The sequence below is a fragment of the Eubalaena glacialis genome, chromosome 10 (genome assembly GCF_028564815.1).
Source record: "Eubalaena glacialis isolate mEubGla1 chromosome 10, mEubGla1.1.hap2.+ XY, whole genome shotgun sequence".
In the NCBI taxonomy this organism is placed as follows: Eukaryota; Metazoa; Chordata; class Mammalia; order Artiodactyla; family Balaenidae; genus Eubalaena; species Eubalaena glacialis.
The window spans coordinates 72313634-72329573 of record NC_083725.1 but is presented as its reverse complement, the minus strand read 5'-3'; the positions used below and the strand labels follow the sequence as shown (position 1 = coordinate 72329573).

Below are 15940 nucleotides of genomic sequence, written 5' to 3'. Positions count from 1 at the left end.
GACAGACAAAATAATTTCAAGTTTTATTAAGTAACAAAGGAAACAAGTGAGAGTCTGAAATAGCTAGATGGGGTGGTCAAGAAAGGCTTCATTGAGAGGATAACACTTAAGCAAGAATCAGCTGTAAATATTGTGAAACCCCAGTACAGTTCTATTTATTCTGTGATAGGTAAACAAAACACTTTCCCCTTAAGGTGGAAACTATGGAGAAAGTCTAATTACTAGTAGGTCTCTCTGGAAGAGAGACACCTCTTCCTACACCATTACTGTCAGCCCTTCCCTCCCAGGTGATTTTTGCAAAGCTCTTTGTCAATGGGGGTGGGGGCTAGGGTGGAACTTGGACTTTTGGCAACAGTGAAATGTTATTGACCCATCAAGGGCAAAGCTAAAGAGGCTTGGGAATGCCCCCAAAAGGCCCCTGATGGAGCTTGGAAGAAGCTGTTCTCTGAGTAGTTCTAAGTGTGTTTGCATACGTGTGTGGTTACTAAGTATATGTAAGTGTCAGTGTCGTTAGGGGTCTCAGAGCTGGGCATGGCACAGTACACAAAAATGTTACTTTCCTCTTCTCACCTCCTGCATTGTTGAGGTAGATCCAACCACAGAAAGGTGGTCCTCAATCAATCTACCCCCTTCCCCGACCTTATGGGCACTCAGACCCATCACCAAGGTGAAGAGAGTCACAGTTGAACATCAGTGGGCTGGGCTAGTCACTGCTCAAAAGTCACTGAAGGGGGATGGGCCCTCCTGCTGGGAAGAGTTAGTCTTGGACTCAGATTTCTGTCCAGACCCTGACCTTATTTGCACTGATGTAATCACCCAATATTGGCATAGCCCTGAGAGATCTCATTCCCAGCAGGCTTGGAGGTGGGGTGGTGCTGCTGCCATGCCTATATAGGGGTTCAGCCAGGTGCCCAGAGCTGTCCTGTGGCCTCTCCAGCTCATCATGGCTCCGGCACTGGGAACACCAGTTGTACTGTGGTTGTTGGGCTTGTGCTGGTCTCTGGCTAACGCCCATCCTCTTCCTCTGTGAGTGAAGCCGGGGCTGGAGGAGGGCCGGGCTCCTGATTAGAGTGGGCTAGGGCCAGTTTTTAGGTCTGGGGCGAGTCTGGGGTCAGGGGCTAAAGGAGAGGGATTGGACCCTGTGGAGCCAGACATCTCCGTGTCTTCTCTCTAGGGCTAATGCCCCTAGGCATGAAGCTGAAGGTGGGAATGCAACCAAGTTGGACCCAGATGTGATCGGTGAGACCCTGACATCCTGAGTCTATCTGTCTAGCTGTGTCTCTGCACTGTATCATCTGACTGGTCTTTTATTTGCTATCTCCCCACCTCCTTCCCAGAACGCTGCTCGGATGGCTGGGGCTTTGATGCTACCACCCTGGATGAGCATGGGACTATGCTGTTTTTTAAAGGTATGAGGGGCTGGGATTGGGGCATTTGGGACCTCAGACTTGGTCCCCTTCACCGAGGGTGTATCCATCTGCGGGAGATCGTAGGAATTATCTGAGAGTATCACCCATAGCTTCTTTGTAACTAGCTCAGTAGGCCAAAAGTTTGTTCCGGGTCCCTCAGTGAGTGTGCGTTTTGCAGGGGAGTTCGTGTGGAAGGGTCACAATTGGACTCAGGAGTTAATCTCAGAGAGGTGGAAGGATGTCCCCGGCCCCGTGGATGCTGCATTCCGCCATGGCCATGACAGAGTCTTTCTGATCAAGGTACGGCTGGACCAAGGTCAGGGCCAGGCCAGGAAGTGCTGGAATCAACACTAGAGACCCTTCCCCAAGTGGCCCTGGCATGGAGCCCTTACCAGCAGGCTCCAGGTTTCCTCCCCCTGTGTCTTCCTTTTCTGAGAAAGCTCAGGCTAGGGGAGTTTGTGCGCATGCGGGCCTGGGAGGCACAACATCCAGTGGCTCTTCTTCAGTCCTAACCTGCGTCCACACCTCTCTGCTACTCCTCAATCTGTCGACCATCCTTTCCTTCCGGGAAATTTCTTCCCTTGCTTCCATGACCCTGCATCAAGTCTTCTTCCTATGGTTGCCAGGTTGTTCACGACACAATGGTACCTGGCCGAGGGGCAAGTGGAGGATGGAATCCAGCCTACTGTGCTCGTCAAGTCCCATGCCTTGGCCCAGCCTGTGTCTGCTCCTTCTGGCGCCTTCTCTTGACTTGCACAAAGATGCTGTGTAGTCGCGGCGGCCCTCACTGCCGGCTTTGTTTTCCCTCCTGCCTCTTTTCCTGCTCTTCTCAGGCTTCTCATCCTGGGCCACTCCTTGAATGTTTCTTGGGGATCCTTCCCAGCCCTTCCATACACCCTGCCTGGGTGATCTCAACCACTGCCACGGCTCTGAGTTCTCTCTACGTTGTGGACCCCAGATCTGGATCTCTCCCCGGAGCTCCAGACATCTCTTTCCGATTTCCAGGCTGACGTCTTCAACTTAGATGTTCCGTAGGCACCTCAGAGTCAGCATCCTCCAAACGGAGCTCAATATCTTCTGTACAAATCCACCCCTCCTCCTGAGTTCCCTGTTTCAGCAAATGGCACCACCACGTGCTGATTCCTGCAAGCCAGGTGCACATGGGTCTTGAGACCTGGACTTTGGTTATCTTTGCAGGTTTATCTCCTCCTCCACCACATTCACTGTGTGCCAGCCACATGAGCATGCTGTGTACACGCTACTCCCTCTGCTGATAACGCCCAGTCCACACTTGTCTACCTGGAATATTCCTGCTCAGTTTTTAACTCTTGGCCCAAATGCCTCCTCCTCTGTGCAGCCTTCCAGGAATTCTCTAGGTTGACTTAGGTATTCCCCCTTTATTCCCAGTGCACTTCACATGCCTCCACCTTGGGGCTCACATGGCTAGGACTGTAGGATCCTTTCTGCTTTTGTACAGTGAACTCCTTGAAGGCAGAGACAGAGTCTTGTCACCCCTTTATCCCCAGTGCCTCTCACAATACCTGGCATGTGGTAAGTCATTCAGCAACTGTTTCTTGAGTGAATAAATGAACAAATGAATGTATGAACGGATGGATGATTGCAGGATGACTATTTGTGGATGTGTTTGCCAAAACCAGTGGTATTGCAGATAATTGTGCCATGGAAGTATCTGGTTGTACATAGACAGTTGTGTGTGGTATAGTAACAGTGATGGGATTTGCACAAACTGAAGTTGTGCAAGGGGACGGCACATTGTTGTCCACAGATGGATTGAGAGTGTGTGGGACTGCAGAAGGATATTATGTAAGTGCAATAGACCAAAGATGTTGTGTGGGATGGCAGAGTGGCAGTAGTATCTGGCGTGCATGCTAAAAATAGCATGTTTTTGCATGCAGGGGGACAGTATCTGGGAATACCCTCCTGAGAAGAAGAACAAATATCCAAAGTTGCTCCAAGAGGAGTTTCCTGGAATCCCATCCCCAGTGGATGCAGCTGTGGAATGTCACCATGAAGAATGCCTACATGAGGGTGTCCTCTTCTTCCAAGGTCAGTCCAGGCTGGAATAAGAGAGCCTGGGGTAGTGGTAGGTTGGTGGTGATAGAGGTAGTGGTAGGGATGGTGGTGGTGGTGGAACCACTATATGGTTTCCTGAGGAAGGGAAAGAGTAGAGAAGCCAATTATGGTCTAGAGGTCAAGTAGGGGAAGGAGGGGAAGTCATCCTGGAGAAGGTAACTGGGTGTAATTCTGCTAAAAGTCCCTCATTGTCCCCCATGACCCTTAGGACAAATCTATGTTCCTTAGTTTTACATACAAGGTTCTCCATGACCAAGTCCCTATTGACCCTCCAGCCTTGAGTCTCATCAAACCCTTACCTTGAATATGAAGCCCCAGAAACTCTATGCTGTTCCCTATACACCCAAGTTGCTTCATGCTTTAGACTTTTGTTTCTGGAGTTACATCTCCCCCTCTTGTCTGCCTTGTAACTCCTCCTTCAGATTTTAGTTTAAGTATCACCTTCTCTGGGAAGTTTTCCCTGACTCGTCCCACCGCCCTTGCTGAGCTGATCATGTGTACTTTGCTGCTCCATTTTATTGTATGATTACTTTCCTCAACTGTTTCCCTGCTGGGCTGTGAGCTCTACGTGATGGGGACCATATCTGGTCCATCCTGGGGCCAGTACAAGCACAAGGGAAGGCACAGCCTGGCCTCACTGAATGCTTGTTGGTTGATTGGACAAAGGCAACCACATGAGGTTCTGGGACTTCACTACAAAAACCGTAAAGAAACGTTCCTGGCAGGCTGTTGGCAACTGCTCTTCTGCCATGCGATGGCTCAGCCACTACTACTGCTTCTGGGGTAACCAATTCCTGCGCTTCAACCCTCTCACGGGAGACATGTATCCTAAATACCCTCTGGATGTCCGAGACTACTTTATGCTCTGCCCTGGCAGAGGTGAGAAAGCCCAAGCCCTGGGACCTCCTGGAATTTGTCCACCTTCCCTGGGTTCGTGGACCCCATATAACCCAGCTCCTACCTTCACCCTGTGGAATGACACCTTGGCCCTTGCCCTAGCTCCACTTCCATTCTGGCTCTTCCCAGCTGTCCTCATATGGGGAAAACCTGCACCCCCAATAACCCCAGCCACCTCTTCCACGTCGGAACTCATTCTGACCTCTTGCCTTCCTGTGTTCCCCCTCACCTATTTCTCCCCCAAGGCCATGCACACAGGAATGTGACCCGCCATGGGGATAAACGCTGTAGCCCAGATCTAGTCTTGTCTGCACTGCTGTCTGACAAACATGGTGCCACCTATGCCTTCAGTGGTAAGAGATGCCCTCCAACTCCCCCATCTCTGCCCTCCATACCTCCCGTCTCTTTCATGTGTGTCTCTCATCTCTGGCACATTTCCTCCATTTTCATCACTGTGCCCCATATTTTGTCCCATCGGCCCCCATCCTTACACCCTATCATGCCCCTTTTCACACCTCATTTCGTCCGATGCATACGGTTCAACCTGTCTCTCATTGCTGAGGCCTCTAACTTCACCTGTCTGCCTCCCAGTACCATCCATTCCCAGATCTGTGCCTTCTCTGGACCTCTTGGCCCCTGTGACTCCTCATATTCTCTTTGCTTTTGCATGTCTTGCAGGGTCCTCTGGCCCTCCCCACCTTGAGCTTATCATCAGGAGCTCCGTCTTGTTCCAGGTACCTGGTTCCTATGTCCAGGCCTCTGGGCACAGCATTACCTGGGGATGAGATGCTCCCATTGTTGAGAACCAGCCAAGAAGTGTTCAGTCCCTTAGACCTTTAGGCAATAGTTTCACCAGCCTGAAGAGATTTCTCCTCTGAGTGACCAGGAGAAACCCCTCTCCCCAGACCTGTGCCATTAAAAAGCCATCTAATGATACCTAAGGATGTTCTAGGGCTAGTCAGACAGGTAGTGATAAGTCTTGATCTATACTTGAGGACAGCTCCAAGAGAAGGAGTGACCTACCACATTACACTCAGCCTAAGATATATGTATGATCAGACACAAATGTAAAATAGTGGTGAGAATACAGAAGAGTGAAAATCCTTTCTTGCTCCTAATCCCTGAATAAATCTGATCAGATATGACTACGAAGTTGTAATGAAAAATACACAGCCGCAAGGAGAGCATATCCCCACAGCAGGAATGCATGCTGTAATGAGAACATGCATCCGTGATGAAACACATACCTGTAGTGAAAAGGTAGACCTATGCTGAGAATGTATGCCAGAGTAAGAACACATAAATATCAGGAGAACATGCAGCTATGGTGAGAGCAAGGCACCATGGGGAGGACACATACACAAAGTGAAATAGCAATGGTTATAGAGATAGAGAGATAAATAGAGATAGAGAGATATGGAGATAGAGACACTACGAAAATAGGGCCACAGGGACCACAGAGATGTAGAGGGAACACCCAGCCATGGAGAGATCATGGAACCTCAAGACCATGTGTCCATAAATAGAATGCAGCTGAATTCCTAAATCAAGAGTATTAGAGATGTTCTATAGCTGTTGAGAGAATATTGTTATGTTAAAAATACCCAGCTGAGGTGGGAACTCACTATCTTGGTGAAAACACCAGTGTGACCCAGCCACTCAGCACAGGGCTGGTCCTCTCCTCTCCCTTATTGATAAATCTCTTGTCTCTACCTCATAGCTGCTAATCCATTCTTTCTGTTTTGTCACTACTTCGGCTCGCACAGGGACCATCATGCCCTCTCTACTTTCTCTCTAGTCAGGATCTGTTAGCCTCAGATCCGACTGATAACTGCCTTGGCTCTCTTTTTCCTACTTGGATTTCCAGAGAAAGAATGGGACTGGCTCAGCCCATATTTTTATTCCAGACCACATTAAAGTGGCTGCTGGTCAGCCTCTGCATCGGCTTCTAATGGATTGGGGGCTCAGCACTTACTTCCTCTGCACAAAATGCAGCACAGCTCTGATTCTCAAAATAGGGGCCACGAGCAGGAGGGGAAGGTGGATATGTAGTTACTGTGACTTGCCCAGTTAATACCCATAAAGAGAACTTGTGGCTGCATTGGGAATACCAGCTATTTTTCGAGCACCAAAAAATATCGAGCACCTGATAGGCACTGGGCATTTTTCTAAGCACTGAGATACAGTCGTGAATATGGCAGACGAGACACTTGCCCTCAGAGAGCCTGCTAGCGGGAGAGAGGACAGTAAAAAAGAGAAAATGAAAGAGAATACTTTCAGGCAGTGTTAATAGCTGTGATGTGTTCTGGGAAGATCAGAATGCTTCTTATTCTCAAATACCATTTGAAGCTAGAATAAATGAATTTATGAGTCATTGATGTTTTAAAATATAAAATAAAAAATGTGAAGTGTCCCCAAAAAGCTGTGAAGAAAATAAGACAGGATAATGGGATAGAGGTGAAGAGAATTAGGGGCCCCTTCTCTGAAGAGATGATTTTTGAGCTGAGATTTCAGTGATCAAAAGGAATTAGCCACATAAAGCACTGGAGGAGAAGCATTTTAGGGAGGGTAGACAGCAAATACTTTGAGGGGTCAAGAAAGGAGGCCAGTGTGGCTGATAGGTTGAGAAGGAGCAGGTAAGTGGCTTGAAAAGAGGGAGGCAGGGGCCAGATTACATGGGCCTGGTAAGGATTTTCAACTGTAAAAGGAAGCCAGGAAGGGTTCTTTATCAGGGCTGTGATATGTTCTGGCTTATTTTTTTAAGCATCTGTCTTTTTTTCTTTTTTAATTAATTATTTATTTATTTAATTTATTTATGGCTGCGTTGGGTGTTCATTGCTGCGCGCTGGCTTTCTCTAGTTGCAGCAAGCGGGGGCTACTCTTCGTTGTGGTGCGCGGGCTTCTCATTGCAGTGGCTTCTCTGTTGCAGAGCACGGGCTCTAGGCATGTGGGCTTCAGTAGTTGCGGCACGCTGGCTTCAGTAGTTGTGGCTCGCAGGCTCTAGAGCGCAGGCTCAGTAGTTGTGGCGCACGGGCTTAGTTGCTCCGCGGCATGTGGGATCTTCCCGGACCAGGGCTCGAACCCGTGTCCCCTGAATTGGCAGGCGGATTCTTAACCACTGCGCCACCAGAGAAGCCCATGGCTTATTTTTTTTTAAAGATCATCCTGGCTTCTTGTGGAATATAAGTCACAGAGGTACAATTGTGTAAGCAGGGAATCCAGCGAGGAGTTCTTGCAGCTGTCTGGATTGGAGGTGATGACAGCTTGGACTGGGATAACAGCAGCAGAGGTGGTGAGGAGTCATCATGATGTATTCTGGAAGTCGGGCCCATGGCACTTAACCAATGCCTTGGATATTGATCGGAGTGGGGAAGGGAAAAGAGAGGTTTCAAGAATGACTTGGCTTTTGGGGACTGGGAAACTAGGTGACTGGTGGTTCCTTTTTCTAAAATTGGGAAAGACTAGGGAAGGAGGTGTGTGTGTGTGTGTGTGTGTGTGTGTGTGTGTGTGGTGTGTGTGTGTGTGTGTGTGTGTGTGTGTGTGTTTGGTGGGGGCAGAAATAAGTTTGGACACATTAGGGTTTTGGTGTCTAATGGTCCCAAATGGACAGGTCAGGTAGGCAACTGAGTTTGAGCCTGACACTCGAAGAAGCAGTCCATCAGATCCAAAGAGAACAGATCAAAAGTCATCAGTATATAGATGGTGTTTAAAGCCCTGGACTAGGTGAAATCACCAAGAGAGTGAGTGTAGATAGAGCAGAGGTCCAAACTGGGGGATTCCAATAATAGATATCAGGCTGAAGAGGAGTCAAAAAGATAAGAAGAACACTGGAAGAGTCTGGAATCACAGAGCCAAGACCCAAAAAAGATATTTAAAGAAGGGAGCTGTGAGCAGTCAAATGCCACTGAGAGGTAGAGTAAGATGAAGACATTAGATTTGGCAAGTTGGAGGATACTGGTGACCTTGAAAAGAGAAATCTCAATGGAAGAGGGAAACAGGAATGTAAGTGAAGTGGGCTGAGGAAGAAAAGGTAAATGAGAGTTTAGACAATTCCTTTAATAAGTTGTCATGAAAAGGGGAGAGGAAAATTAGGGCGCTGGTCTGGCTACTCCCTCCGTCTCCTACCATCTCAAGGGATTAGAGAACACAGCCAGCGTGAGAATGCCCAGTGGAAGCTTGCTGCGGTGCTTCCCTTTTAACTTCTGGCCACTGTCTCATTGTAGCATCTCTGCACACAGACATCTGAGATGCATAAGGAGACCCCACTGAACCCCATGACGCTGGCCTTACCTGGCAACTTGGCCACTGTTCTCCAAGCTCGCCCTTCCATCAGGCCCCTACTGACTCCAATTCCAATTAGGTCACAATGCCCAACTTTGCCAACCAAGTCTTGCTCAACTCCTCACATGGCCTCTTCCCTCTTGGCCTCTGGATGCATTCTTTCCTCCCTCTCGAGACTCACCCCTGCCTCTGTCACTTGCCTCTTCACTGCCTGGCCGTTTACCACCAGTACTAGAGGTACCTCTGCTACCCCACAGGATCCCGCTACTGGCGTCTGGACACCAGCCGGGACGGGTGGCATAGCTGGCCCATCGAGCATCTGTGGCCCCATGGTCCTTCAACAGTGGATACTGCCTTTTCCTGGGAAGATAAGCTCTATCTGATCCAGGTGTGTGTTGGGAGAGACGCTTGGGGTGGAGACGGGGAAAATACCCAGCTCTGTGCTGATTAATGTCCTTTGTCCCCCAGGGCACCGAGGTATATATCTTCCTGACAAAGGGAGGCTATACCCTAGTAGATGGTTATCCAAAGCAGCTGGAGAAGGAATTCGGGAGCCCTCATGGGATCAGCCTTGATACTGTGGATGCAGCCTTTACCTGTCCTGGGTCTTCGCTGCTCCACGTCATGGCAGGTGAGGGGCGTCGGGTGCTGAGGGGTGGCTCGCTCTGCTACTTCTCCCTGGCACAGAGCCCCGTCAGGGCGTGAGAAGAGCCAGGTCAGGATCCCCATGACGTGGAAGCCATGTTACGTCCAGTGTTTCTTCGCAGGACGGCAGCTGTGGTGGCTGGACCTGAAGTTAGGAGCTCAAGCCACGTGGACAGAGCTTCCTTGGCCCCATGAAAAGGTGGACGCGGCCCTGTGTACGGAAAAGTCTCTGGGCCCCAACTCGTGTTCCGCCAATGGTCTCGGCTTGTACCTCGTCCAAGGCCCCAATTTGTACTGCTACAGAGACGTGGAGAAATTGAATGTGACCGAGGCCCTTCCCCAGCCCCAGAAAGTAAACAGCCTCCTGGGCTGCCTTCACTGACAGCACTGCTGATGTGAGTCTGGCCCAGCTCCTTCTCCTGGTTTTCCTTACAATAAAGCCAGAGTGCTTCCTCGCTTGAATCAAAGGGCCCTGGTTGTGGAACAATCTCACTTCTTTCTTTGAGTTGAGAAGCTCGTAACCTCTCTTTTGAGGCTCTTAAAGAGGCTGCGGGAGACAATGGAGGGGAGGGCTCAGGGACAGACCTCATTTCTGCACAGGTGATTCCTGAACCCCGGTCATAAACTGACTTCTTCCAGACTACTGACACAGAGAGGGAAACAGAGGAACAAAAGTAGAGAAAGGAACCCCTGTGTCTACCCAGCACGTAAGAGGCAGAGCAGGGACTCTGCCCCCACCTGCTAATAACTGACCACAGCTTGGCCCCAGGACTTTGGGAAAATAGGGCTGGAGGCAGCTATGTTTGTGCAAAGTGGATTGGCTCGGTGCTGCCACAGAGGGCCGCGGGGGCCCTCAAATTGTAGGTCCAGGGGGTTCAGGGAGCATCACTCCAGAAGACAAGTCTTTGGTTGCTATGAGTTAGGCATAACAAGTGGAATGAAAACAGTGTTTTCACTCACCTGAGGCAAGCTGGGGAAAGGGGAGAAGGCCTGATTCGGGGAGCGGGCACCATGAAACACATTTGCAGAATGTCACACAGCCCTTGGGGGGTCCTGCTGGCTAAGTCCCCTGGGTATCTGCACCATCTAGGCCAGCGAATGTCGTCTGGGTGGAGGTTGCAGTGGTTTGTTCTTTTCAGGTCATAAGCTGACCAAGGCTTTAGGCTCCAAACTTACTGACAACCATTTGACTGGGGATTGGCCTGGACTATAGGCAACTGGGTCTCACGTGAGACCCTTTTCCTCCTCTACGTTTCCAACCCACTTGAGCTTGAAAGTTTGTTTGTTTTAGGCTCAAAAAAATAGCCTCAGACTCTAGCAGGGGGCCCTCATTCTGAGCTTCCATATCTTAGCCTCAGTGACTTCTTCCATAAAATGGGTATAATACTAGACACTTCCCAGTGACAATGAGTATGGACTCAACCCATCCCTTGGATTCACTCTGGAAGGGGCCTGAAAGGATACCCACACTCTGGCCCATGGCCTCTCCTGGTTTAGGGTCAGCCCCTCCTGACCTGGTGGCCCTTTGCTCTGTGGGGCTTTCATGGGTAGAAGAGTAGATGGACAAGCTTTGCACTGGGAGGCCAGGCCATAGAGTGGCTCCCAATAGGCACCAGGCCCCTGCGGTTCAGTTGAACTGTCTCAGGTTCCTTCCCCAGCCTCAACGGCTAGGAAGGGAAGCAGGGGATGAACCTGGGACCCTTAGATCAGGGTCCACCCAGCACTTGAGGTTGGCTGGGGCTGGGAACTAAGGTAGGGGCCAGGCACCAGGGCTGTGGGGTCCACTTCCAAGGAGTGCCTTGAGCTTTCTCTTCCAACCCAGAAGATGTCTGGATGGTTCTCCTCATGGGATTGGCTGCTCCTCCTTCAGTCTGAGGGGTGAGGACAAGGCCAGAGTCTCAGTTCTGGGCCTTATTCAGTCCATGTGTCACCTATGGGGCCATCACTGCATCATGTCAGGGAGGCTAGAGGTGTCTAAACAGTTATCCAGCAACTCTGCTGGATACTCAAGGTTAACTTCCTCCTCTCTATTGAGAAAGGAGAATTTAAGTCTCCTCTTTCTTCTCTTCTCCCATCTGCTCTGTTGCAGGGAAGCCTCTAGCTTGTGTCCAAGGACTCCCAGAAAAGGTCCAACTCATGCTTCTTCCATCCATGCATTTAGTACCTCCTATGTTCTGGGCAGTGTGTCAGGCAATGGATAAAAAGATGAATCGGACAGTCCCTGCCCCCAAGGCCTGCTACTTTACACAGTCAGGAGGGGGATGCAGACAAGGCATCAGATAAATGCAGTAGAGTGAGACAGACATTAAGATGGAAGACTATATATGCAAATGAAAGTGGAGCCAGCAATACCTGGATGGAGAGGGGGTTAGGAAAGGCTTCATCTATGACATTACACTTGAGCTGAATTTTAAAAGATGAATAGAAGGTACGTGATCCTTTAGTAAATATATATTCCCTGCTATGCACTACCATGTGCAGTGCATTACAGACAGAGGAGGCAACACAAGCAAAGAGCCAGGAGTGGAGACCGCAACTACTCAGCAGGGCTGAATACAGGGGATGAGTGACAGGCTGGTGGGAGATGAGCCTGGAGAAGGAGCCAGGGGCTTCTCATCTCATGTGGACTTGCGTGTCAGGCTCGGAAGCTTGGATTTTGTCTATCTTTGGGGCAATGGAGACCTACCGAGGGATTTTAGACAAAGGAGTGAGGTGATGAGATTTACATTTTAGAAAGATTACTCTGACTGTTGCAGAGTGGGTACTGGGTGAGACAAGACCGCTGTGGATTTGAGAAGGCCACTGAGGAGGTTGGTGCTGTGGTCCAGGTGGTAAATCATGGAGGCTTGGACACTGGTGCCAAGGAGATGAAGAGAAGTAGGCAGATTAAAAATCATTTAGCACACAGTCTATACGACTTGCTGATAGATTGGATGGGAGGGTGAGGGAGAGTGAAGGATCTCACCTCCAAGCTGCTCCATGGCCCCTTTTCCCTGTTCATCATTGTGCCTCTTCTTCCTGTACTTTCCATGGTGCCCTCTCTAATGCACTCTTCATGGTCAATAAGCTTCTCTATATTCTTTACACACTCCACGGTTAATATGCTTCTCTATCTCTTTACCTGCAGCTTTCATTGGGACCAGGCTCTGCCCCAGGGCCCTCTTCCTTTCCCTGTAGCTGTCCCAGTGGATGGGAAGCATCTCAGCATTGGCATGACTCCCACACACGTCTACGCCATTTCTCTTCTTTCTATGCAGATTAAATTCCTCTTCCTTTAGGCGTCAAGCAAGCGAGCTGTAGTATTCTTATGGTCATCATCTACCAACCTCCTGACTATGTCCTTACTTGCTGAAGTCCCCACTTCAATCACCCAAACTCAGACCCTAGTCCTCATTCACACTTGCTCCACCTGTGAAGAAATTCCTTACATTCCAACATCAGCCTTGTGACCGCAGCCTCTTACCCTCATCCTTCTGCCTCCCTCACAACTTCATTCTCACTCTCCTGCTCTTTGACTTTATAGAGATTTTGATCCCTTTATTATCTCCCCGTCCTCCATTCCCTGAAGGCTATTCCTTTTCCTACCCAAATTGAACATCAAGGTTGATCATCTGAACAACTTTCTTAACAATGCCTTTATTTCTCTGTCCCCTTTAACTTCTATTTAATCTAACTATGAAAAAGAAAAGAACAACAAAAGCGAACTTTAGGTCAGAGAAAGAGTTGAGAACTTTAGAGTCAGACATGTCTGAACTGCAGCCCCAGCTAGGCCACTTACTAACTGTAGATTTGAGAAACTCAGCCTCTCTGAGCCTTGTGTGTGGTGTATGTGTGTGTACACGCACATGTGTATGCAAAGTAGGAAAATGTGTATTGTATCACTGTTCCGTAAGGATACAGAGGCACTCTAGATATTCCAAGTAGAGAAGGATTTAATGCAAATAATTTGTTACAAAGTTGTGGGGGAGATATGTAGAAGCATAAGAGGGAAAGAAGCATTACCCAGAGACCAGGAAACCACCACTAATCTTGGCTTAGAGGAGCAAAAGGGAGAAAAGGCATTGCCCAAAGATCAAGGAGGTAGAACCCACACATCTGCACTGGCTGCTGATGCAGCTGGAGTTTGTATTGTTGATGCTGCTGGAACAGCCTCCACGTTTGCTAGGTTGGGACCACTGCTGCTGCGGTCGCCAGAGACACTGCCAAAAGCAGAGCGACTTTTACCTTCCTCCCACCTTCCTGAAGCGAGGGTTCCCATTGGCAGAACCTAACCGGAATGAAGCGACAAAGGAATCTGAGAAATGTGGTTTTCAGATTTCCAGCTTTGTTGGTACAGGGGAGATTACGGAAGACTGGATGTGGGGCTGAGTACCAACAGGCAATATTGGCCTCATGTATTTGTCATAACTCTTGACTGCAAGTGATAAAACCCAACTCAAACTGGTGTAAGCAAAAAAAAAAAAAAAAACCAACAACAAAAAAAACAACTTACGTGGCTTCAGGAAAGGGTAAATATAGGCGTTAAATTGATGTTGTCAGGCATCTGTCTCTCTCCAGCCCTTAGCTCTGCTTTCTTTGAGTTGGCTTCATTCTCAAGCAGGCTCACCCCTCCTGGTGGCAAGATAGGCCCAGCTCCTCTTGCCTAAAAGTTGCAGGAAAATTCCCGGAACTGAGTTTCACTGGCTCAGATTTAGTCATGTGCCTATATCTGAATTGATCACTTTGACTTGATTCTGGGTTAGGAGCCCAACACTGAAGTGGGTTGTGGAGTGGAAGGAGTCCCATCTAAACTACATAGACTAAGAGTGGGGAGGAGATGGGTCTTCAAAGAAAATTGATGTGTTCCTACCAATTAGAGGGGGAAAAGATGCTGCATTGATAAAAACAAAGGCAACAACAACATGTTCATGACAGGATAATACTTGTCTTGTAAGGTTTTCCTTGTTCTCCATCCAACCCTTCTTCCCTTCCTCAGCTAAAGACTTTGAAAATATTGATATCACTAGGCATGAAATACCTTAACTTCTTGCCTGTTCCCACCTTATTAATTACCTTACCTACCCTCTATCCTCACCCCTATCCCTTCAGCCTCTAAAGTGCGGGCGTCCAATTCTACATGAGCCCTTGATCCCACCTCCTCTCATCACCTCCAGGATCTCAATCCATCTTTCATCTTTTTTCTTTACTTTCAAATTTATCTTCTCTCTTGGTATCTTTTTGTAGTTTATACCCATGGCCAAGTCTCCATCATCTTAAACAAAAAGATAAAACCAGAGTCTCTAACTTTATATCACTTTTCAGCTACTGTCTATCCTTTCTCCCAACTTTCTCAAAAGGGGGATCTGCACTTACTTATCTTACTTCCTCATTTTCATTTGCTCAATTCATTGCATTGTGGCTTCTGCCTCCATTTTCTGCTGATTTAGATCATATCATGGGGATACATGACCTCCATGTTGCCAAACTCAAAGGATACATTTTTGCCTTGACCTTGTTGGAAATCTTTGTTGCATTTGATGCTGTGGACCATGTCTTCCTCCTTGAGTCTTTCCTCCCTTGGATTTCCTCTATGACATTACTCTCTCCTGATCGTCTCTTACTCTCTGTTTCTTCTCAGCTTTCCTCTTGGCCTTCTTTTCCTCTGCTGGCTTGTCAAATGCTGGCATTCCCAGAGTTCAATCCTTCCTCCTTTTCTTTTCTCATCCTATATGCTCTTCCTGGGAATGTATTAGAACAATCCTGTTGAAGAAGGGTGTTGAGGAAATCCTTGCCAGGACTAGCAACTGATTTATGAATTCCATTGCGATATAATATGTAGGAAGATTCTACTCCTTATGGACTTCCCAAATGATAACAACCACCCTGAAGAAAGAGGGTTTATTGGATCAACTACAATAAAAATCACAATATCAAAGCAATATTTACATGTAGTGGTAGAAAAGTCTGCCTTTGCTCCAAAAGTGTCTTTGCTGCTAATTGAGTTGTAAGCCCTATTCTTCCCTACAGGTGATTTGGGTGCCAACTGCCTGGTAAAGCAGTTGTCCACCAGGCTGATCTATCAAACCAAATAGCATAAAGCCAGTACTCTTGGTAAATGACTCTGGATGGATTTGCTTCTAATTCAAGTTTTTCCTGATAGGTCCAAGGTAATAATTTTAAAAGTTTGCTGCCTCAGAGGGACCCACATTGGTCAAAACCACACATAGCATCTGAGGTGGCTCATAGGCTATTGGTTGCTCTAGAAAGCATCAGAAGGGGGATATGATACAATAGAGAAGGGATGGATGAAGGGTACAGGTTGACTCCCCACTGATCAGGAGGCTTTGCAGACCTAGGAGATCAGGGATTCAGGAAGATGGTGTGTGGGTCAAACTGCACTGTGTGTGAACTGTACACTTTACTTTTTTCATCTTAGCTAATTAGACTCCTCTCCCCATCCTCACCATCCTATCTGTGAACCTCTGATTACCTGAAGAGACTTCCCTGGATATTGAAGCCATTCTGTTCAATGGGATTGGCAAGACAAGTATTCTGGTGGGCTGTTTGTAAATGAGTGATATTTCTGGATTCTTTTCATTTGCTCAAGCAGAAATCTGGAAGTCATCCTTTCCTTT

The 15940-nt window shown here is 48.2% G+C and overlaps 1 protein-coding gene across 1 annotated transcript; it reads left to right on the top strand.

Moving 5' to 3' along the window:
- Nucleotides 1-943: 943 nt before the first annotated feature.
- Nucleotides 944-9759, top strand: HPX (hemopexin). Its single transcript, XM_061202929.1, has 10 exons — nt 944-1026; nt 1175-1239; nt 1338-1409; nt 1588-1709; nt 3326-3476; nt 4170-4382; nt 4646-4753; nt 8939-9069; nt 9150-9312; nt 9449-9759. Exons 1-10 carry the CDS (start codon nt 944-946, stop codon nt 9706-9708), a joined length of 1368 nt encoding a protein of 455 aa, XP_061058912.1. The 3' UTR covers nt 9709-9759.
- Nucleotides 9760-15940: the final 6181 nt, after the last annotated feature.